The following is a 23443-nucleotide window of genomic DNA, read 5'->3' as shown; positions in this document are numbered from 1 at the left end:
AAAAAATATATATATATATATATATATATATATATGTATAAAGTTGTTTTCTTTCTGTGGACTTCTAAGATTTCTTTGTATATTTTGGATAATACCTCTTTATCAGATATATCTTTTGCAAATATTTTTGTGGCTTTTCATTCTCTTGAAAAATTAAGTAATTTTAAACTATTTTATTTTTAACATTTATTTGGAGACAGTTTCGTTCTTGTTGCCCAGGCTGGAGTGCAACAGCGTGGTCTCAGATCACTGAAAGCTTTGTCTCCTGGGTTCAAGCAATTCTCCTGCCCTCAGCCTCCCTAGTAGCTGGGATTACAGGCTCCCATCACCACTCCCAGCTAATTTTTTTTTTTTTTAATGGAACGCTTCACGAATTTGCGTGTTATCCTTGCGCAGGGGCCATGCTAATCTTCTCTGTATCCTTCCAATTTTAGTATATGTGCTGCCAAAGCGAGTTCTAATTTTTTTTTTAAGACAGAGTCTCAGTCTGTCACTTAGGCTGGAGTGCAATGGCACAATCTCGGCTCACTGAAACCTCAGCCTCCTGGGTTCAAGCAATTCCCTGCCTCAGCCTCCTGAGTAGCTGAGATGACAGGTGCTTGCCACCATGCCTGGCTAATTTTTGTATTTTTACAAAACACAAGTTAGGGTTTCACCATCTTGGCCAGGCTGGTCTTGAACTCCTGACCTTGTGATCCACGCCTCAGCTTCCCAAAGTGCTGCGATTACACACATGAACCACTGTGACTGGACTTTTTTTTTTTTTTTTTTAATGAGCCCATACCCAGTTTTTGCATTTAAGGTTTTCACAGGCTTGCCTCAACACCAATGACAGTTTATAATATTCTTTCAATGGGAAAATATTCCTCTTTGCAAATAGTTGACTTATAAATAAACAAACTGCTGGAACGTGATTCATTTGCACCAATAAGAGACCACTATTACAGAACAAGTTTAGGAGGCGGGTGGGAGTAAGTGATGGCGAAAGGCTAAAGAGGGTTAATTCATGGAGTTTGACAATGAGAAAAGACAGACTGGACAACAGAGTAAGACCCTGTCTCTAAATAAATAAGTAAGTAAGTAAGTAAATAAATAAACAGCAGTAACCCAGGCTACTAAAATGGCAAGTGTTAAGTGAGTGAACATATTTTCCAGTTACGTTCTAAAATTTTGAATTCCTCATTAATTTCCCTTTGCTCAAGATCTTTAGAACCCTCTAGTGGCCACATGAGGAATTGGCTTAGGTGAACCATGTAAAAGCTTTTCATTTTTACATTCATGTAAAAAACAATTATATATATGTATATATAATAAGTTATATATGTATATAATGTATATATAACATATTATATATTTTATTTATATATAAAATATATAAACATATTAATATAAATCTAAAAATATAAAATAAATACACACACACACACACACACACACATATAAATAGGCTGGACACAGTGACTCACGCCTGTAGTCTCAGCACTTCAGGAGGATGAGATGGGTGGATTGCTTGAGCCCAGGAGTTTGAGACCAGCTTGGGCGACATGGCAAAACCCTGTCTCTATGAAAAATACAAAAATTAGCTGGGCATGGTGGTGCGTGCCTGTAGTCCCAGCTACTGGGGATGCTGGGTGGGAGGATCACCTGAGCAGTGAGCTGTGATCATATCACTGCACTCCAGCCTAGGCAACAAGGGAAGACCCTGTCTTAAAATGTATACATATATTATAAAATATATTTTTAAAAACCTTTAGAAGTGTGCTTGTCTGACTTCCAATTTAAGATCACAGACTAAAGGTTCAGAAACTGTATTAAAAACTCTGGAATACAGAAAGTAGACAGATTCAGACTGATTTACCTATCATTTCTACAACATAACAGGGGTGAAGTTTGGGGCTGGCAAAGTACTAGAGAGGTTTTCTTTTTTTTTTTTTTTTTTGAGACGGAGTTTTGCTCTTGTTACCCAGGCTGGAGTGCAATGGTGCGATCTCGGCTCACCGCAACCTCCGCCTGTTTTTCTATTTAGAGCAAACTGTTTTTCTATTTAGAGCATCCAATACCTGTTAAATCTTAGTTTTTCCCATTAAGTCTTCCCTGATTCTTTAGTTGTCCTTAACTTTTAAACAAACTGAAATTTATACATTCCATATTGGTCTGCTCAGGCTGCCATAACAAAATACCAGTCTAGATGGTTTAAACAAAGGAACTTTTTTTTCCTCACTGTTCTGGAGGTTAGAAGTCTGAGATGAGGATACCACCAGCATGGTTAGGTTCTGGTGAGGACTCTTTCTTACTTACAGCTGGCTGCATTCTTATCATGTCTTCACATGGCAGAAAGAGACACAACCAGCTCCTTGGTGTCTTTTAGTGTAAGGGCACTAATCCCATCATGAGGGCCCCAACCTCTTCACCTCATTTAAACACACTTACCTTCTAAAAGGCCCATCTCCAAATACCATTGCATTGGAGGTTAGGGCTTCCGCATTGGCGTTTTAGGCTGGCACAGTCTATCTAACTTCCTGTCCATACATTAGTTATCTATATTAGTCAGGTTTTCCAGAGAAACACACACACACACACACACACACAATCTAGAGAGAGAGAATGAGGGATCATGACCTTGGCTAACCCTAATTACCTCCCAAAGGACCCACCTCCAAATACCATCATAGTAGGGGGGTTGGGCTTCAACATATAAATTTTGGGAGGATACAAACATTCAGTCCATAACACACCCAATTCACCTATTTATTTTTAATTTTCTTTTGTGGAGACAGGGTCTCACTATGTTATCCAGTCTAGTCTCCAACTGCTGGGATCAAGTGATCCTCTCACCTCAGCCTTGCAAAGTGCTGAGTTAACAGGTGTGAACCACTGCACCTGAGCCCCAACTCACCTTTGTCATGCTAATTTCAGACTTAAGTACCCAGATGGATAAATAAATGAACATTTTAAGCAATCACATGGTGCTCCCTGACTACCAATATATGTTGCCTTCTTGGTCTACTCACCAGCATGTGTGCAATAAGCTATTTATATCTCATTATTTATTATTATTATTTTTTGAGACAGAGTCTCGCTCTGTCGCTAGGCGCCAGGCTAGGGTACAGTGGTGTGATCTCGGTTCACTGCAACCTCCACCTCCCGGGTTCAAGCAATTCTCCTGTCTCACCCTTCCAAGCAGCTGGGACTACAGGTGATCACCACTACGCCCAGCTAATTTTTGTATTTTAGTAGAGACGAGGTTTCACCATGTTGGACAGGATGGTCTCGATCTCTTGACCTTGTGATCCACCCACCTTGGCCTCCCAAAGTGCTGGGATTACAGGCATGAGCCACTGTGCCTGGCCTATATCTCATTATTTTACCCAAATGAATCGACAATGAAAAAAGTGATAATACTTAGAATAAAAACCTTTAGTCTTATAAACTTAATTCTGAGACAAGATGGAATATGCCAAAAGAGGAGAATATTAGCACCACATACCCACAGGATTATGTTAAAATGTAAACAAAGAATAAAATCATACAAAATATTATCAATATACTACATAGTATGTCCATAAAGTGATCTGTAAAATATTTATATTTTAAGCTTTCTAGGGATGAATATATTCTACAACAGAAAAAAGATCACTTTACTCTTACACATTTTCAGGAATGTATGAATACTGTAGGAAACCGTAGGCTAGGCCTATTTCTCAAACTTTGTTAACATATTGGAATAGCCTGGGAAATCTCTGAAAAATACTGATACCTGATTTCTACCACTAGATATTCTTATATAATTGGTATAAAGGGGAACTTAGGCATTAGGAATTACAAAAGTTCCCCAAGTGATTTTAATGTGCAACAGAATTTGGGAATCACTGGCCTAAGTTATCCTGAGGATAAAAAGCATCTCCACAATCTCAATGGTTTAAAAAACAAGTCTATTTCTCACTCATGCTACAAGTCCAAACTGAGTCAGAAGGGGGATTTCGTTTACCCTCCTTCTCTGCCATCTCAACCCTAGGCCTCAGGGTCCATCACAGCAGGGGAGGAGGAATAAAGAATCATGTACTAGCTTGTAAATGATTTTGTGCAGCAACAACTCACCTCACTTCCCCCTAACATTTGATTAGCTGAAGCAAGTCACTTAGTCATACCTAATTTCAAGGAGATGGGGAAGCGTAATTCTCCCACATGATCAAGAGAGAAGAACAATTAGAAACACTGGTGAGCAGAGTAATGTCTCTACCCTACCTTCCCCTTTTTTTTGAGATGGGGTCTCACTCTGTCAGCCAGGCTGGAGTGCAGTGGTGCCACCTGGGCTCCCTGCAACTTCTGCCTTCTGGGTGATCCTCCCACCTCAGCATCCCCAGTAGCTAGGATCATAGGCATGTGCCACCATGCCCAACTCATTTTTTGTATTTTTGGTAGAAACAAGGTTTTGCCATGTTGTCCCGGCCAGTCTCAAACCCTTGAGCTCAAGCCATCTGCCTTCCTCAGCCCCTCAAAGTGCTGGGATTACAGGTGTGAGCCACCGCACCCAGCCCTCTCTCTCATATTTCCGTATCAATGCTTGTTTTTTGTTTTTTTGGGACATGGTCTTGCTCTGTCACACAGGCTGGAGTGCAGTGGCATGATCTCGGCTCACTGCAATCTCTGCCTCCCAGGTTGAAGTGATTCTGTTGCCTCAGCCTCCTGAGTAGCTAGGATTATAGGGGCCCACCACCATGACCAGCTAATATTTGTATTTTTAGTAGAGATGGGGTTTCGCCATGTTGCCCAAGCTGGTCGAACTCCTGGGCTCAAGCAGTTCACCTGCTTTGGTCTCCCAATGCTGGAATTACAGGCATGAGCCACTGCACCTGGCCATTTCAGTGACTTCTGTAACATTAATGTAGATTAGTGTGAAGCTAGTTAAATCCTCTTACTTCCACACAATGTATTGTTACGTAGAGAGAGAAAGAGATGGAGAGAGAGGGAGAAAGGTACTGATACAGAAGGAGCTCCAAAAAAAAGAGTTTTGCTCTTGTTGCTCATGCTGGAGTGCAGTGGCATGATCTCAGCTCACTGCAACCTCCGCCTGTTGGGTTCAAGCAATTCTCCTGCCTCGGCCTCCCAAGTAGCTGGGAGTACAGGCATGTGCCACCATGTCTGGTAATTTTGTATTTTTAGTAGACATGGGGTTTCACCATGTTGGTCAGGCTGGTCTTGAACTCCTGCCCTCAGGTGATCTGCCCACCTCAGCCTCCCAAAGTGTTGGGATTACAGGTGTGAGCCACCATGCCCAGCCCCCAAAATATTTTAAGGGAGTACAGAATCACTATGGTGAGTATAAGCTGGGCATAGTGATGCAAGCCTGTAGTGTCAGATACTCAGGAGGCTGAGGTGAAGGATCACTTGAGTCCAAAAGTTCAAGGCCGCATTTCTGCCTGGAAGACAAAGTGAGACCCTGTCTCTAAAAACAAAAAGCAACAAAAAAACTCACACAGAACAGTGAGTATATGCCATCTTTTTTTTTTTTAAGAGTATGTATATGTATACTTGAAAACCCATATGGTATCTATCATTAGAAAGATACACAAAAAAATTGGAAAATGTGGCAGTGGAACAGACTTCCTTTCCATTGCATGCCTTTGTATTGTTTGAATTATATAAAAAAAAAAAATCCTGGGTGTATACTTCAAAATTTTTAAAAAAATGATTTTATGTTACTACATAGGATATTCTTACAAATTAGGAAGTCAAACATCCAAACAGAGAAATGGGCAAAGGAAAAGAAAAATCAATTAACTAAAGAAATACAACCATCAAACATGAAAAAGTACATAACACATCCCTAATAAAAATAAATGTATATAACAGTAACGAACTATCATTTCCCCTTTATCAATGTGGTGAACATTTGAAAGCCTTATCACTTCTGATATTGACAACAGTGTGGAAAACTTTAAATGGTGAAAGTATAAAGCTTGAGGTAGGGCGATTTGGCAATATCCATGAAAACTACGCAGGGTGCTGAATGTTACTATAGGATATATTACCTGAGGATATAGGAGTAGTGTATCACAGTAACCTAAAGCATAGTCTCTGGGATTAGACAGTCTAGGTTCAAATCCCATTTCCTAGCTTTGAGACACTGGCAAACTTCTCAATTTTAATGGCCTTAGTTTGTTTATTTATAAGAGAGTGATTATAAGAATTACTTAGTCTTGTGAGAATTAAGCAGCTTTACACATGCCTTATAGATTAAAAAAGGACATCTGAACTAAGGAACTTAGAAGCAAAGTGATTATTTAAAATGTATCTATTCATTTATATGGTATATATCACCCTCTACAAAAAAAAAATGACATTTGTCTTTCAGTATTTCAAGCTTAGCTAAAAAATTCATGTATCTCTTTTCTATATCACATATTGACATGATATAGGATATAAGATATAAATATCAATTTAATAGACTATTAAATAATTTTACACTTTGGAAAATCTTGGATAAATGGTTAAAATTAGAGATTGACATTACGTGTGGGCACAGGAACATTCTGTGCACACCAATGGGTTTAACAGAAGATGTGTCTGCACTGATTTCTGGTCATCAACTTGCTTTCTGTGAATCTTTAAATACCGAGTTCCAAATCTTCCAGCTCCTGGAGAAGGGCTGTTTCTTTTTGAATTTTCTCCAACTAGAAAAGTTTAAAACAATGAAGTTATTATGAAACAAGTACTGGATATGTAACAAAAATAATACATATACATGACATTTCTGACAATTTATCATGTTCACTAGTAAGCACAAATTTTAAAATGCAGGTTAGACGCAAATTCTAATTTGTTATCTGGTATGAATCAAGGGTAAAAAAGAACAGACACTGTCTTATTGCATCCCTCTGTGCCCAATACATTTTCAATTCTATATTTGGGTTTAAAAATGTTGAGGAAAGGAGGAGGGAAAAGGTAAACAGGGAAGTACAACTTGAGATATGCAAAGGAAGAGAATCTTTTATTTGTCTGATGTAACAAATTGCTATTATTTTCATCAGTAACAGCATAGTATGCCTCTTAAGAACACTGACTCTTTCATTCCCATGATCAATACCATATCTCCTCTATTTAAGAGTAAAGCTATTTAAAAATAAAAACATTAAAAAAAATATGGCATATGGTTTTCAAAATAAATTTTCAAAATCTATGTGCTCTTTTACCTGACTAGATACTTGTTTATAATAAATGGGGGAAGGGTGGTGGTCACAAGCCTAAATGGAAAACGAAGAAAGTACCTGATTTTTTTCGAGCTGTTTTCCAGTTGCTGCTTGTTCTTTCAGTTGTTCGATTGCTTTCAGTTTCTGCAAATATCAAATATGAGTCAAGAGGAAGGAAGTCACTTCAAATGCAAATTTCCTTATTAAGAATGTGAAACTCAAATGAGATTAATTATCTTACATTTGTATAAAAAATGGTCTGTTAAAATGCTATGATAAAACTATTTTTTAAAGTTAAATGCAAAATTGTAAATATTAAAAACATGAGATTTGGCAAAATATTTTTCTCAGGCTTTTAATTAGTGTTTTCATATATGTATGTGTCTATGTAAATGTATCAGTAATGGCACATTTCAATGCCCCACTGGAACTGGGTGATGTTTCTGGCTTTGAGAGAAATCTCAGTGAGAGCATTCTGAAAGATTTTTGGTGCAAAGTCCTGCCCAATAAAAAATGAATGAAAGAGAAATCTCATAATGCAGCTGTGAAGAGCTCTAGAGACCCTGTTTTATCCCCAGGGCTACCCCAGTACACTGGCTGCAATATCACAAGTCAATACATTTCTCTTTTTGTCTCCGTCTCTTCATCTTCAAAAGTAGGATAAATATCTGGTCCTGCTTATCTCACAGCTATCTAATGAAATACTGATTATGCCTGTAATCCCAGCACTTTGGGAGGCTGAGCAGGTAGATACCTGAGGTCAGGAGTTAGAGAACAGACGGGCCAACATGGTAAAACCCTGTCTCTACTAAAAATACAAAAATTAGCTGGGTGTGGTGGCGCATGCCTGTAATCTCAGCTATTCATGAGGCTGAGGCAATCACCTGAACCTGGGAGGCAGAAGTTGGAGTGAGCCGAGGTTGTGCCACTGAACTCCAGCTTGGGTGACAGAGTGAGACTCCATCTCAGAAAAAAAAAAAGTTTTCAGTATATTTCTATGCTAATGCATATTGATTTTTATTACTCCAAAAATCAGTAAATTGCTAAGAGCCTTCAGACATTTGTGACAAAACTAAAATCAGTACCATTACTAAGTGACAGTACTTCATAGCGAGAAAGCAACAAAGAGAATTGCTAACATAAACTTCTTAGATACCTGTCTTTAGGCATCTAAGTGCTACCTTATTTATGTAATTTTAATTTATGCCTTGCAATATGCACATCTGTTTTTCATTTAAGTTTCTCACCTTCTTTAGGTTCTTGATTTTTTTGTCTATCTCAGGATCGCCAGACATCGACTGAGAGATAGTGCTTCGTGGTGTGCTCTGTGGGGCAGGAGTAGGTGCCAAATCTGGACTCTTGTCACTTCTTGCTTCCTGCAGGAAATATTTTTTTAAATTCAGTTTTAAAAACCAACAGCATTACAGTATTTAAACCATCACAGCTTTGGTCTATAAAATACATAAACTATGTGATTTTACCTACATTTTATATAAAGAATCTGAATTAAAGGTCTCATGAAGTATGCTACATACTCCCATATTAGAAATAAAATGACCTTATCAGAGTAAACTAGGAGGTTTCTGTACCAGCCAACAAGCATTCCAAACTTTTGGATATTCTGAGATGTGCCAGTAGATGGATAGATGGATGGTTTGAACACATGAGAGGGCTTTTCTATTTAGTGTGTTTAAAGTTTCACTCTCAGAAGGCTCTCTCCAAAACTATGAAGAATATGTATGATCAAGTACATGTAATGGATTATTCTATAAGAATAAGAATCCTACAGATACTAATTTATAATCAGATCAATTCAATTCTGCAACAAAGAACCACAAAACTTTTTTCCCCTTAAAGGGATGCTATGTTGCTTCCAATATGATCAGACCTCTGATAACTTTTCTTGTCCCTCCTCACTGAAGGACCCCTGATTCTGAATCACTTTTATTTCCACCAAGGTGCTGTACAGTTTTGCCCTTGGCTTTTGTGTACAGCAGTCTCCCTTAACCATGCTTTCACTTTCTATGGTTTCAGTAACTGAGGGTCAACTGCAGCCCAAAAATATTACATGGAAAATGCCAGAAACATACAACATAAGTTTTAAGCTGTGTGATGAAATCTCTCAGCATCCTGCTGAGGGTGAGAATCATTCTTTCATCCAGCGTATCCACAGTGTATTCAGTCCCCACCTATTTTTCACTAGTAACTGTCTTGGTTATCAGATTGACTATCAGTATCAACAGTGCTTGTGTTCAAGTAACCCTTATTTAACTTAATAATGGCCCCAAAGCACAGAGTAGTGATGCTGGCAATTTGGATGCACCAAAGAGAAGCCATAAAGTGTTTCCATTAAGTGAAAAGGTGAAAGTTCTTAATACAGAATAAAAAATATTGTACATTGATTTGCTAAGATCGACAGTAAGAATAAACCTATCCATGAACTTGGGAAGAAGAAAAAAGAAATTAGTGCTAGTTTCACAGCTGCACCTCAAACTGCAAGTTACAGCCATGGTCATTCATCTCACCACACAGGCATTGTACCATCTCACATCCTTACAAAAATGGTGAATACAATACAATTAGATATTTTGAAAGACCATATTCCCATATATTGTATTACAGTCTATTGTTTTAATTGTTCTATTTTCTTATGAGTTACTGTTAATCTCTTACTATGTCTAATCTATAAAGTAAACTTTACCATAGCTATGTATGTACAGGAAAAACACAGTTTCTATGAGGTTCTGTATTAGTTGTGGTTTCAGGCACATCTCTGCCCCTCCAGGATAAAGGGAGACTACTATATATTGTTCCTTGTCCCTAGAACACCTTCCCCTACAAGTCACTGGCTGAACCCTACTTATCCTTTAAGTCTCCTGGAAAATTTCCCTATTCTAAGACTGGATAGTTGCACCTTTCCCAGGCTCCCATAATGCCCAGTATTTTTCCCTACGGTAACACCATATTCCACCATTCTCCATTAGAATTGAGCCCCTAGCATAATGCTGGTTTGCTGCACGGGCTAAATAAATAAAAAAGTAAAGGAATGACTTTTCCTTTATAATTACGACAAGATATATATTTTGGTAAGGGGAAAAGAGTTATTTATGTATTTATTTATTGGCTCCAAGAAAAGGTTTCTACTTCTTATAGAATTTCCAGTGGAATATATATAATGCCCCAGGTCTCCACAACCTTTTACTCAGAGTTCTGGGTAGGATACTCCAAACTTTTAAAGCATCCTCAGGGAACACAGAATAGGGTATCGCTTCTAGATATTCAACTCTAAAAAAGTCTGCCTAAGAATTTATAGAAAATACAGAATTGGAGTCAATTTTTCTTTTTAAAGTCATGTTGGTTTCACTTTTTTGTATACTTTAATAAACAATTCCTTACCTTCTCCATGAAAACAAATTACTGTGCACTTTGAGTATTTGAAAGAAAATATTCAGTCTCTCCTCTTAAGGAGCCTATAAGTTCTGGTAATAGGCAGTTTTATATTTTTCATAATATAAAGTTAAAGTAGAAGAGTGAATAAAAGAAGAGAGGATATTCTGCCTATCAAAATTCACTTTTTATATCAGATTTTAAAAATATAAAATTTTAGTTGTTTATAATGAGCTAAGAATATAACTCTTCTAGGAAGAAAGGTTAAATGTTATACATGTGAAAAACCTTCAAAATTAAGTGAAATGTGAAATTTATTTTTCTCCACAAACTAACCAAGAACAAGCTGCAATGTCTGCATTATTACACTTAAATTCTGGCCATTCTCTAGAAAGGACATATATATAACAAGATTAAATTCTCATGTTTCAACTCTTTTTTGGTAAAGTCAATAAACTTATAAAATTATCACCAGTTTATAAAAATACTAGTTAGATTATATACATCTGACTGCTCTATCTCTGGCTACTTACTTCACAGTCAGGACTAAGACGGCCTGGATAAGGTGAGATTCTGTCAAGGGCCATTTAGCTTTGTTCTATTACCCAGCCATTACTAACTCCAGACAGTTGTCCCCAGAATACATACTGAATAGATTATCTTGCAAGTTGAAAACCCTTTGCTATTACTGGAAAAACAACTCAAAAAGCAACTTCAAGATGAGGGATTACTGGTATCATCTTTGGTATCATCTTTAGTAAACAACGTGTATAGGTGCTTGATGATTGTACTGGCTCCTTAAAAAAACCTGACAGTTATATAACTAAGAGTTATAAAAAATCATTATTTATAATAATTATAATCATATTAAATTATATGACAATTATAAAATATTAATATAAAATATATAGATACAATTTGCATATTATATAATTATAATTTGGTATATTATTAGCATATTAATAGTTATAATTATCAATTATAATCACATGTAATTATATGTTATTATATATATAATAATTATAAAGGAATCTTAGTTCAGTATCACCGATGGTCATATTAAAAATATCTTTTGATAAAGTGGAAGACATCTTGCTTATAAAAATAGAATTCTAAGTTGAGTGGGTTTCAGAGAGGCCCTAAAACTCAGAAGGCATCTAACCTATCAAGCTGTAAGGATACTACTAATGTGTTATAATACCCAGGGCCAGCAGAGGTCCCTACCTGTACTGATGAAAGGACAAGACTGGCTTAACGCATGGAATAGATCATTTTACTTGGAATAACGTAAAGCTGACTTTAAATTAAAAGATACTTCTGGGGATGAAATATATTAACTACAGATGAGCAGAATGTTTTTTCTAAAAGTCCAGATTTTAGCAGAATATGGTTGCATAACACAATTCTACACCTTAAAATAGTAACTGCCTCCCAAAACACATAACCATCCTAGACTTGTCAAAATTCAAGAATTATCAGCAAGACTGTATTGGTGATATAGCACTCAGCTATTAAAAATCTGCCCTTTCCAGAATGGGCACAGTGGCTCACGCCTGTAATTCCAGCACTTTGAGAGGCTGAGGTGGACGGATTCTTTGAGCTCAGGAGTTTGAAACTAGCTTGGGCAATGTGGCAAAACTCAGTCTCAAAAAAACCCAAACTAAAAGCCAAATAAAACCCGCCCCTTTCCAGCCTGAAAAACATAGTGAGAACATGTCTTTACAAAAATAAAAAAATTAGTCAGGAATAGTGGTACACATGTATAGTCCTAGTTACTTGGGAAGCTGAGGCATGATTACTTGAGCTCAGGGGTTTGGGGCTGTAGTGAGCCATGATCATGTCTCTGCACTGCGGCCTGGTTAACAGAGTGAGAAAAAAAGTGTCTCAAAAAACAAAAATAGAAACAAAAAACCAAAACCCTACCCCACTGCTCTAGTCTGACATATTGGTGTTTCCCCCAAATTCATAGTTTGAGACCTAATACCCAATGTGATAGTGTTAGGAGGTGGGGCCTTTGGAAAGCAATTGAGTCATGAGGATTCCACCCTCACCAAATAGCTTTATAAAAGAGACTGAAGAGAGCTCCGCTGCTCCTTCCACCATGTGAGGACACACAAAAAGAAGTTGCCATGTATGAAGAATGGATCCTCACCAGATACCGAGTCTGCCAGCATCCCAGCTTCCAGAACTGTGAGCCATAAATTTGTGTTTATAAATTACCTAGTCTAAGGTAGCAGCCTGAATGGATTATTATGACATGTACTCTGCCTGAATTGCAAAAATGTGATCACCATAACTTCACTAACTAGACATCCCCAGCCCAGCTGATCACAATTTGTCAATTATTTACACTGTTGTGGCTTTTCAACTACAAAATAAAAAAAATTGGAAATATTCCATTATTTGGGTACTTCTGGTATTTAGATTCCCAGTTAAACAATTTCATATGGTGCTGTAATACTGAGTGCCCAAATGGCTTTCTAGTCATGTAATTTCCAGCTTCTCTTATAAACACATGGTTCAAGGAAAGCAAACTGCACCACCTCACACAAGTGCCACCAAAAGAGTCTACAGCAAGTAACATGCTATATAATACCATTAGTCTCAGGTTACAATGTCAGGTCCAGTTTCTTTTGTCACCCATCATACAGACAGGATTACTTCGAAATTCATAAGCAAACACAAAAGAAAGATAGTCTGCCTATTTAAGTCTAACTACAACTACATTTTATATAACAGCCAAGGGTTTTTGTGTTTTTTTCCTTTTTTTTGAGGCATGGTCTCACTCTGTCACTCAGGCTGGAGTGGTACAATCACGGCTCACTGCAGCCTCAACCTTCCAAGCTCAAGTGTTCCTACCATCTCAGCTTCCCAAGTAGTTGGGACTACGGGGTACACACCATCATGCCTAGCAAAAAAATTTTTTTAGAGACAGGGGTCTCACTATGTTGTCCAGGCTAGTCTTGAACTCCTGGGCTCAAGCCCAATTCTCCCACGTTGGCCTCCCAAAGTGTTGGGATACAGGGATGAGTCACCACACCTGGCCCACAATCAAGTATTTAGGACCACAATTCTTTAAACTTTAAGGCTTAAAGCTAACTTAACTGTCTTTTTTTTTTTTGGAAATGGAGTCTCACTCTGTCTTCCAGACTGGAAGGCTGGAGTGCAGTGACATGATCAAGGCTCACTGCAACCTCCACCTCACAGGTTCAAGCAATTCTCCTGCCTCAAGCCTCCCAAGTAGCTGAGATTATAGGCCCAGGTAATTTTTGGATTTTTAGTAGAGACAGGGTTTCACCATTTTGGCCAGGTTTTGAACTCCCTGGCCTCAAGTGATCCACCTGCCTCAGCCTCCCAAAGTGCTGAGATTACAGGCATAAGCCACCACACCCGGTCATAACTGACCTTTTGTTTGTTTTGTTCTGAGGAGATTAGTGCCCCCAAATACCTGCTTTGCAGCTTTCTTAGCTTCATGCTTCCTTTGATTTTTAAGAGCTGTTTTTGACAACGGCTTATCATTTCCTGATTGTGGTTTCATATTCTGAGGTGGTTCCTCTTCATGCTAATGGAAAATGAAAAATAATTTTGAAATGGAGTCCATGTTGTAAACACATACAACAACAAATAATATACTTCTGCTAATATAGGATAAACTTATTTGATCAATTTTAAGATCATTAGCAAAGATTATTTCAAAACTAATTAGTAGTGGCACACTCCACTGTCAGGACAGATTTAATTAGGGTCTTCCTACTAGTTGCTGTATCTTTCAATCATATCAGAGCTGGCAAAATTCACTTTAGTTTTGTTCAAACAACAGAATTTTTCTTAGCACTACTACAGACACATGATTCTTATGAGACTAGATATCAACAACAGGTTCTTCTGAGGTCTTTTTGATTCTGACTCCTGTCAACAGAAACTCAGTTGCCTTGCTTATTTTCTTCACACAAAGAATTACTTGCTAGATCTTTACTTGTAAAATCAGAAATTAGAAGATTAAAAATAAAAGCAAATGAAAAAACGACTAGATTACAATACATGCAATAGAAAGAAGTAACTAGATAACTATAAATCTGGGATTGACATAATAAAGAGGGCAAAAAATTACATGGCTTTTCAGATTACACAATGAAAACAATCAGTTCCATCATCAGATATTTATATAACCATGTAACAACCATAATCCACAATAGAAAAGACGGTGAATTATAGGTTCAATGTATCTCCAGAGTAGTTTTAGACAATATACAGTATGAGTGATGGCACTACAAGTCCCTATCAGATTCACGTACTTACTGATTTCTATCTATACTGCTACTATTTTAATGTTAACTGTCTCTTAAACTCTATCATAACTCAGCACATCAAAATTATCAACTCTCCATGAAGTTTCTTGAGTACTAGGTCTCAGATACGCATTTTACTTCTAAGGCCTATATGGAAACAGGCAAGACTCAAACACTTAAGATGCAGAGTAATAAATAAGAAACCATAAAGTGACCTTATCTTAGCAAATGCACTAACTATTTCAGGTCATCAGAGTTCTGGGTATGTTCACAGTCTACTTGAAACAGACTGAGTATTAAGAGAACCTGCATTTGTAGACAGCAGACAAATCTGGAGTACAAGGGTCTTTTATTTCATTTTAATCCAAACTGCATAAAACGCTACTTGAGCTATACAATATTTGCTGAACATTTGTTTTATACATAATATGAAAACTCTTTCAATAGTGGCCTCTTCTGTAGTTTGTTTTGGCTGTAAAGCTTCTGCTCAGGAGAACTTTGATTTAAAATGATGCAAGAAGAAAAGGTAAGTTACAAGTCTCTTCCACACTTATGAGCATCATATAGCCCCTGAGAGCGCTTTCACTTCAGACAAAAAAATCCACACAACTACTACAGATCATGAATTTTTTTCTGGTTTTGGTACTATGTGCTCATTATGTGTACTTTCATTCTCATTAATAAACTTTATTCAGTTATATCAATTATTATGGGACTGTTTTTGATGAACACATTTTATTTTTCTCAGCTTACTGCAACCTCCTGTTCCTGAGCTCAAGTGATTTTCCCACCTCAGCCCCCTGAGTAGCTGGGATCACAGGCAGACACCACCGTGCCCAGCTTTTTTTTTTTGTATTTTTAGTAGTGACGGGGTCTTGCCATGTTGCCCAGCCTGGTCTCAAATTCCTGGGCTCAGGTGATCCACCCACCTCACTCTCCCAAAGTACTGGGATTACAGGTGTAAGCCCCTGCACCTGGACAATGAACACATTTTAAAAGGCAAAGGTTTTTTGGAAAGCTAATAAATATTCTTTAAGGATAATTTATATATAAATTTTTACTTATAAAAATTTTTTTTCTGTGGTGGACGAACCCTGCCTTTTTTCCCCTACTGCTGTGTAACCCTCCTCCTTTGTAAAGTTATCGACTACACAGTCTTTGTTTCTAGTAATTTCTTGACAGTATTTTCTTTGTAATTTAGCTAATTTCTGGAATTGAATACACATAAAAATTTCTAATTACTGGGCATATAGCTACTTCAACTAAAAATGATTTGACAGGACCAACAATCATTACACCACATAAAAAAGCAAAAATTTAGTGGAAATCTTAAATGTTAAAAAAAATCCTGACTGGATGCGGTGGCTCATGCCTGTAATCCCAGCACTTTGGGAGACTGAGGCAGGTGATCACTTGAGGTCAGGAGTTCCAGACCAGCCTAGTCAACATGGTGAAACCCCGTCTCTACTAAAAATACAAAAATTAACCAGGAATGGTGGCAGGCGCCTGTAATCCCAGTTACTCAAAAGGCTGATGCAGGATCGCTTGAACCCGGGAGGGGGAGGTTGCAGTGAGCTGAGATCATGCCACTGCACTCCAGACTGGGTGACAGAGTGAGACTCTATTCCAAAAAAAAAAAAAAAAATCCTGATTTTAAGTTCTTACTTAATTTTATCTCCATTTTCAAAGTATTAGTTTCTGTATCAATTTATTCCCCTCACCAAAATAAACCTACTAGTTTTATGGATCAAAGAACTGGGCCATCTTGCACAGATTCAGAAAGCAGGATGGGCTGGAGTTACTTCTGTTTTTATCTGAGGTAAGGAAAATTCCAAATAGGACAAATCCGAAGTCTACTATGTACTTTCTTTTTTAATCTAAATAAATATGATAAATACAAATAAATAGTGTTATGTTTTTATATAATTTTACTTAAATAATAAAACGACAGTGTTTAAATAGAACATTTAGATGGAAAGAAGTTTCAGAGCTACATTTTGTTTAGTCCAAGAGGAAGGGTTGCTCTTTTTGTTTTGTTTTGTTTTTTTGAGACGGAGTCTCGCACTGCCATTCAGGCTGGAGTGCAGTGAATCGATCTCGGCTCACTGCGACCTCCGCCTCCTGGGTTCAAGTGATTCTCCTGCCTCAGCCTCCAGAATAGCTGGACTATAGGCACCCACTACCACACCCAGCTGATTTTTGTATTTTTAGTAGAGAAAGAGTTTCGCCATATTGGCCAGGCTGGTCTAGAACTCCTGACCTCGTGATCTGCCCACCTCAGCCTCCCAAAGTGCTGGGATTACAGGCTTGAGCCACCACGCCTGTCTGATTGTTGTTTTGTTTTTGTGAGGTGAGGAGCGGCACCAGGAAGGCAAAGGACAACAAATGCATTTTATTTGACCAAGAAGTGTTTTAAAAATTGAGAAATTTTCTGTAAGCATTCAGAATTGTTTTGTCTCAAAATTTAAACATTTTGGAAAACTGAACTTAAAATCTCCCATGGAAAGAATCAGCTATTGCTGTGTAGCTGTGGTAGCCTTTAAAGAGGGCATGATGGGCACAGGAGGGCATGATGGGCGCAGTAGCTCATGCTTGTAATCCCAGACTTTGGGAGGTTGAGAAGGGGGACCACTTGAGGTCAGGAGTTCCAAGACCAGCCTGCCAACATGGTGAAACCCCATCTCTACTAAAAATACAAAAAAATTAGCCAGGAGTGGTGGCAAGTGCCTGTAACCCCAACTATTTGGGAAGCTGAGGCAGGAGAATAGCTTGAACCCAGGAGGCGGAGGTTGCAGTGAGTTGACATCATGCCACTTTACTCCAGCCTGGATGACAAGAGGGAGACTCTGTCTCAAAAAAAAAAAAAAAGGGGTATGAGCTCTCTCATTCACCATTCTCTCCCACTCACTATTGCCTTACATTACTGGCCCAGCCCGACAGGTATCTGAATTTGAGCCTCTGATCTACAAGGCTGCTATGCCATACTCAGTTACATATCCTAGAAAATTTAATTTTATTTATTATTGTTTTTAGAGATGGGGACTCACCATGTTGCCCAGGCTGGTCTTGAATTACTGGGCTCAAGCAATCCTCCCTCCTTGGCCTCCCAAAGTGCTAGGATTACAGGCGTGAGCCACTGTGCCCAGTTTATCCCAGAACACTTAAATGCGAATTATTTTAAGTTAACTACTTTGTCAACCTAATAATATGAGCTGTTCATCATCTTCAGGAGTAAGTCCTCAATGATTCATATTCTGATCTGGTACTAAGTAACACAAGAGCATGAGAAAAAAAATCTAGAGAACTCCACACTGTGACAGACCTTTTTCTTTTATTTTTATTTTTTGTTTTTTGAGACAGAGTCTTGCTATGTTGCCCAGGCTGGAGTGCAGTGGTGCAATTTCAGCTCACTACAACCTCCGCCTCCCAGGTTCAAGCGATTTTCCTGCCTCAGCCTTCCGAGTAGCTGGGATTACGGGCATACACCACCATGTCCAGCTAATTTTTGTATTTTTAGTAGAGACGGGGTTTCATCATGTTGACCAGACTGGTCTTGAACTCCTGACCTCAAGTGATCCTCCCACCTTGGCCTCCCAAAGTGCTGGGATTACAGGTATGAACTACTGTGCCTGACCCAAAATAAACTTTTTTCTATAAAAGTAGTAAAACTCTACTTACCAGTTTGGAGTTGGTGACTGGTTTATTTCTTAAAGCTGGAGGTCTATAAGCTGTTGCAACTTTAGGTTCCTCGTTGGGTACTTCACTTGGAACTGCTTGGTAAGTTATTGTTTTTGCTGGAAATATTCCATCCAAAAATGGCTGCCAAGAAACCTGCCATAATTCTGCATTTGATGGCACATCATACTTGTGCAAGATAGCGCCAGTATAATGCCAAATTTTGTATCCATTATTAACCCGTAATCTGGGAGCACATGTGGCTGTTAAAATATGCTCACCATCTGGGCACCAAGCAAAATATGTAGAATCAGAAGCCACTGGTTTAGAAATAAGTTTGTAGTTTTTCACATCCCACACTTCCATTTGTCCTCTCAGATTTCCAAATCCAGCTAATACTAATATATGTCCATGAGGGCTATAGTAGGCTGCATTACGAGGACCAGTTCCAAAGTCAAATACAGGATCACATTTCAAGTTGAAAATTGTTGCTTTGGCAGGCATAAAACCATAAACAGCACAAAACTCAGTAGAACTAGAATTCCAAACTACATCATAAATGGGGCCATTTTTTGCTAGAGAAAGAATATAAAGCCCAAATTAGCAATAAAGAACTATATCAATATTTGTTAGCAAAAGTTACCATCATATAGTACTCATAAACACGTCAAACAGATAAAAAAAAAAAGTCAAGGAATGTTAACATTAAAATATTCTTCCATTAAATACTAGGGGGATTAATGTATAATCATGAATTTATTTAAGAACCCCTATTGAGTCTTAATTTCTTTTAAAAATTTTGGCAACATGGGTTTATAGTAATAGTTTGTTAGTATTAATAAATTTTTTTTTGGAAGGGGTAATGTGTGCAAATGGTAATCAAAATACAAACATTTATTTATTTATTTACTTTTAGAAATGGGATCTCACTTTGTGGCCCACACTGGAGTGCAGTGGCATGATCATAGCTCACTGCAGCCTCCACTTCCTAGGCTCAAGGGATCCTCCTGTCTTGGCATTCCAAAGTGCTAGGATTAAGGAAGGAGCCACTGTGCCCTATATTTTTTAAAATGCCACAAAAGGTCAGGCATGGTGGCTCAGGCCTGTAATCTGGCACTTTGGGAGGCTGAGGCGGGCAGATTACTTTTGGTAAGGAGTTTGAGACCAGCCTGGCCAAAATGGTAAAACCCTGTCTCTACTAAAAATGTGAAAATTAACTGGGCGCAGTGGCATGAGCCTGTAATCCCAGGTACTCATGAGGCTGAGGCAGGAGAATTGCTTGAACCTGGGAGGCAGAGTGAACCAGTGAGCAGAGATGGTACGACTGCACTCCAGCCTGGGCGACAGAGAAAGACTCTATCTCAAAAAAAAAAAAAAAAGCCCACAAAAAACAGCATGCTTTATCCAAAGGCAACCCTCTGTTATCTTTCTTGCATATCCTTTCAGATTTTTTTTTTGAGAAGGAGTTTCGTTCTCGTTGCCCAGGCTGGAGTGCAGTGGTGTAATCTCAGCTCACTGGTTCACTCTGCCTCCCAGGTTCAAGTGATTCTCCTGCCTCAGCCTAGTGAGTACCTGGGATTACAGGTACGTGCCATTGCACCCAGTTAATTTTTGTATTTTTAGTAGAGATGGGTTTCACCATGTTGGCCAGGATGGTCTCAAACTCCTGACCTTGTGATCAGCCCGCCTCAGCCTCCCAAAGAGCTGGGTACATTTTAATATCTGGTAGTGTCAGAACTCCAGAGAATTTCCTCTGGCCTGCTAGTCTTTTACAAAAGTTTCCAAAATATTCTTGTATGTTCATTTTTCAACACCAACCTTAGAACCAGTTTAGTTAACAAAAATCAACTGGCATTTAAATTTAGCTTTAGGTTGACAGGAGAGAAATGACACCTTTATTAAAATATTTCTTCTTAGTAAAGGTCATAGTTTGTCTCCCTGAAGTTTTAAAGTTTTCTTCCCACTGGCCCTATATATTTGTTCTTATTTTTTGCTATATATGAAATCTTTCATTTTTTTAAAGTAGCTTTTGTTTATAGTGTGATTTCATCTATATGAGCAGAGATGATTTTGTTTTCTCCTTTCAAAACTGTATATATTTTACTTCTGCTGATTAGAAATATCGACTAGGTATTTCAGAATGTTATTAAAATAAAGTGAAAAGGGGAGCCATCCTTGTTTTGCCTCTGACTTTAATGGAAATACTGGTTTTTAAAAGGTAGATTACCCTACTTACACATGTTCAAACAACAGATGAAGTGGTAACATTCTTGGATATTATTACTATTTTGAGACAGGGTCTCACTCTTTCACCCAGGCTGAAGTACAGTGACATGATCATAGCTCACTGCAGCCTCGAACTTCTGGTCTCGTGATCCTTCCACCTCAGTCTCTTGAGAAGCTGGGACTACAGGCATATGCCACCATGCCTGGCTAAGTTTTTCTATTTTTTTAGAGGTGGGGTCTCACTATGTTGATCAGGCTGGTCTCAAACTCCTGGGCTCAAGTGATCCTCCCACCTCAGCCTCCCAAATGTGTTGGAATTACAGGCATGAGCCACCATGCCCGGCCTCTTGGATATTATTAACAATTCTAAAGATAGTATTAAACATGTAAACAATTTGCTATCATAGTAAGTTCCAAAAGAGCTACTACAATGGAATTACCTCACTCAGGAAGTTCACTCCTAAAAAGCTGGCATAACTCAATTAACTAATTGGATTCTAGCAAAATAAGGTATGTTTGAGGATGATTTTAAGTTTCTTAGTTAAGATGAATTTTATCTTAAAGGTTATTAAGGTATTTTAATTCTATCTTTTGATCAATAATTTAGATTATATCATCTTTACAGCATAGCATTTTTTACTACCATTGTTTCTAATCAAAGGAAGACTGCCAGAATACTCACGTAATTGTACTACAGCACTTTCTCCATTTGTTGCGATGTAGTGCAGAGTTTGTTCTCCATAGTAGGAAGCTCCTGTCTTGTCAACATCTGTGCTAGCTATCACCAACACAGCAGTAGCTATAAAGCACAAATTAAATAGGCATTCAATCTTCTTTTATAACATAGGAATATATGGCATAAATTAACAACTGGTAAACAAAAGGAGGGATAAAATATATATAGCCTACCTTTTTTATTCCACAGCATTGTAACCTTATCAGCCTTAAAGAAACTTTTATTAGCTAAAGCTGCATGAGGTCCAGCAAAGTTGGGGTACTGATATAATCTAACAAATGAAGGTGCACCTTTACTTCCTGGAACATAGACAGCCACCTAAGATACATAGACATAAATCATTACTTAATTTTTTGAAGACTAAAAACTGAGATGGACATGTTTTTACAGCCACAAAAAGAAAAAAAGTAGGAAAAGGTTTAAATGCGTAATATTCCACATAAACAAAAACAGCAATTACCTTGTATGGTTGTGGTCCAGGTGATAATACAAAATCATTAATTTTTTGCAAATGCAATTTATTTGCAATTGTGTCTAAAAAAAAGAGTAAATGAAGTCAGATTGATGAGAGAAGCTAAAAGGAACAGGTTAAATTCTGAATACATTCTAAAAGGTTATTGTAACTATACACTAATACTACTCATTGTCATCTCATGTAGGTGAGGCACAGAAATATAGTGAAAGAAGCATGGGGTAGGGGTAAGACAAATGTAGGCTTCAATTTCTACTCAGTCATTTATTTGCAGTATGAATTTAGGCAAGTAATGAGATTATACCACCTAACTCTAGTAATTGATTTTAAGAGAACAGTGCCAGGCACATGGTAGGTTTTTGATAAACGTCAGTTATCCTCTCTTCAATCACTGCAATAAAGTGGTTTTAGAACGTATTAGATGGAAAAGATCAACCTTGGCCTGCTACTGCAGAATGTGAATATGGAAATTCTGTAACTAATGTGATAAACAGATGCATAATAATGATGACCACAACAATTGTAACAATGGCTGATATTAAGAGCTTACGCTACACTAGGCAGTCTGAATTATGCTATCATTAATAAAACTGCTATCCTAGTTAATTAGATCAAGAGCTAAAATACTTTCTTTGTTCAATTTCAGAGATCAATGGCTTTTCAAAAGCAGCACACCAAACTGTCAAAGTAGTGATCCCTCTTCATTTGCCATGCTTACAAAGAGGTGAATAATTCTAGAAAACAAGCTAGCCCCAAAACAGTGAGGTGACAGTGAGCCTCAAACACAAGAAAATGAAATGCATAACTATACTGATTGGTTGCTGCTCAAAATCAGCCTACATGCCATCTTTGGCATGTGTGAACAAAGTTACCAGTTCCTATTCTAACTGATATACTCAAAACTGTACAATCAGTAATCTTTTTGAACACAACAAGAACTGCAAACCCTTTAAAAAAAATTGTTTTCTGTAATAGCATTACTTTTTGGTATTAAGATTCTAAAAATACCATGTGGATAATGGAACAAACCAAATGAATACTTATGTGAATGTGACATTCTCAAATTATCATCCCTGGTATTCCAGAGAAACAAGATTCTTGGTGGTGACAAAAGGCAATACAAATAAGGTAGAAGAAGTTAATAAAAACCTTATAGTCTTTTTTTTTTTTGAGACGGAGTTTCACTCTCGTTACCCAGGCTGGAGTGCAATGGCGCGATCTCGGCTCACTGCAGCCTCTGCCTCCTGGGTTCAGGCAATTCTCCTGCCTCAGCCTCCCGAGCAGCTGGGATCACAGGCATACGCCACCATGTTCAGCTAATTTTTTGTATTTTTAGTAGAGACGGGGTTTCACCATGTTGACCAGGATGGTCTCGATCTCTTGACCTCGTGATCCACCTGCTTCCGCCTCCCAAAGTGCTGGGATTACAGGCATGAGCCACCGCGCCCAGCCTATAGTCTTTACTTTA

General features: G+C 38.0%; 1 protein-coding gene and 1 non-coding gene across 3 annotated transcripts in view; both read right to left on the bottom strand.

Moving 5' to 3' along the window:
* Positions 1-351: 351 nt before the first annotated feature.
* LOC135275924 (U6 spliceosomal RNA) lies at positions 352-454 on the bottom strand. The gene has a single exon (XR_010343513.1). It is a non-coding gene; the product is annotated as a U6 spliceosomal RNA (small nuclear RNA).
* A 5211-nt stretch (positions 455-5665) lies between these two features.
* Positions 5666-23443, bottom strand: part of EIF2A (eukaryotic translation initiation factor 2A) — a 37508-nt gene continuing 19730 nt past the window's right edge. For both annotated transcript variants that reach the window (XM_021669548.2, XM_064378794.1), the window contains 8 exons: positions 21964-22037; positions 21677-21821; positions 21450-21566; positions 18545-19116; positions 14026-14139; positions 8438-8566; positions 7269-7334; positions 5666-6674 (listed from right to left, as the gene is read on the bottom strand). In XM_021669548.2, coding sequence (XP_021525223.1) covers positions 6609-6674; positions 7269-7334; positions 8438-8566; positions 14026-14139; positions 18545-19116; positions 21450-21566; positions 21677-21821; positions 21964-22037 — 1283 coding nt within the window. In that variant the 3' untranslated portion in view covers positions 5666-6608. The remainder of the gene's footprint in view (positions 6675-7268; positions 7335-8437; positions 8567-14025; positions 14140-18544; positions 19117-21449; positions 21567-21676; positions 21822-21963; positions 22038-23443) is intronic.

This window comes from Aotus nancymaae, unplaced genomic scaffold, assembly GCF_030222135.1.
Source record: "Aotus nancymaae isolate 86718 unplaced genomic scaffold, 86718_ANA_hifiasm-v0.15.2.pri h1tg000019l, whole genome shotgun sequence".
Lineage (NCBI taxonomy): Eukaryota > Metazoa > Chordata > Mammalia > Primates > Aotidae > Aotus > Aotus nancymaae.
This window is presented reverse-complemented; position numbering and strand designations above follow the sequence as displayed.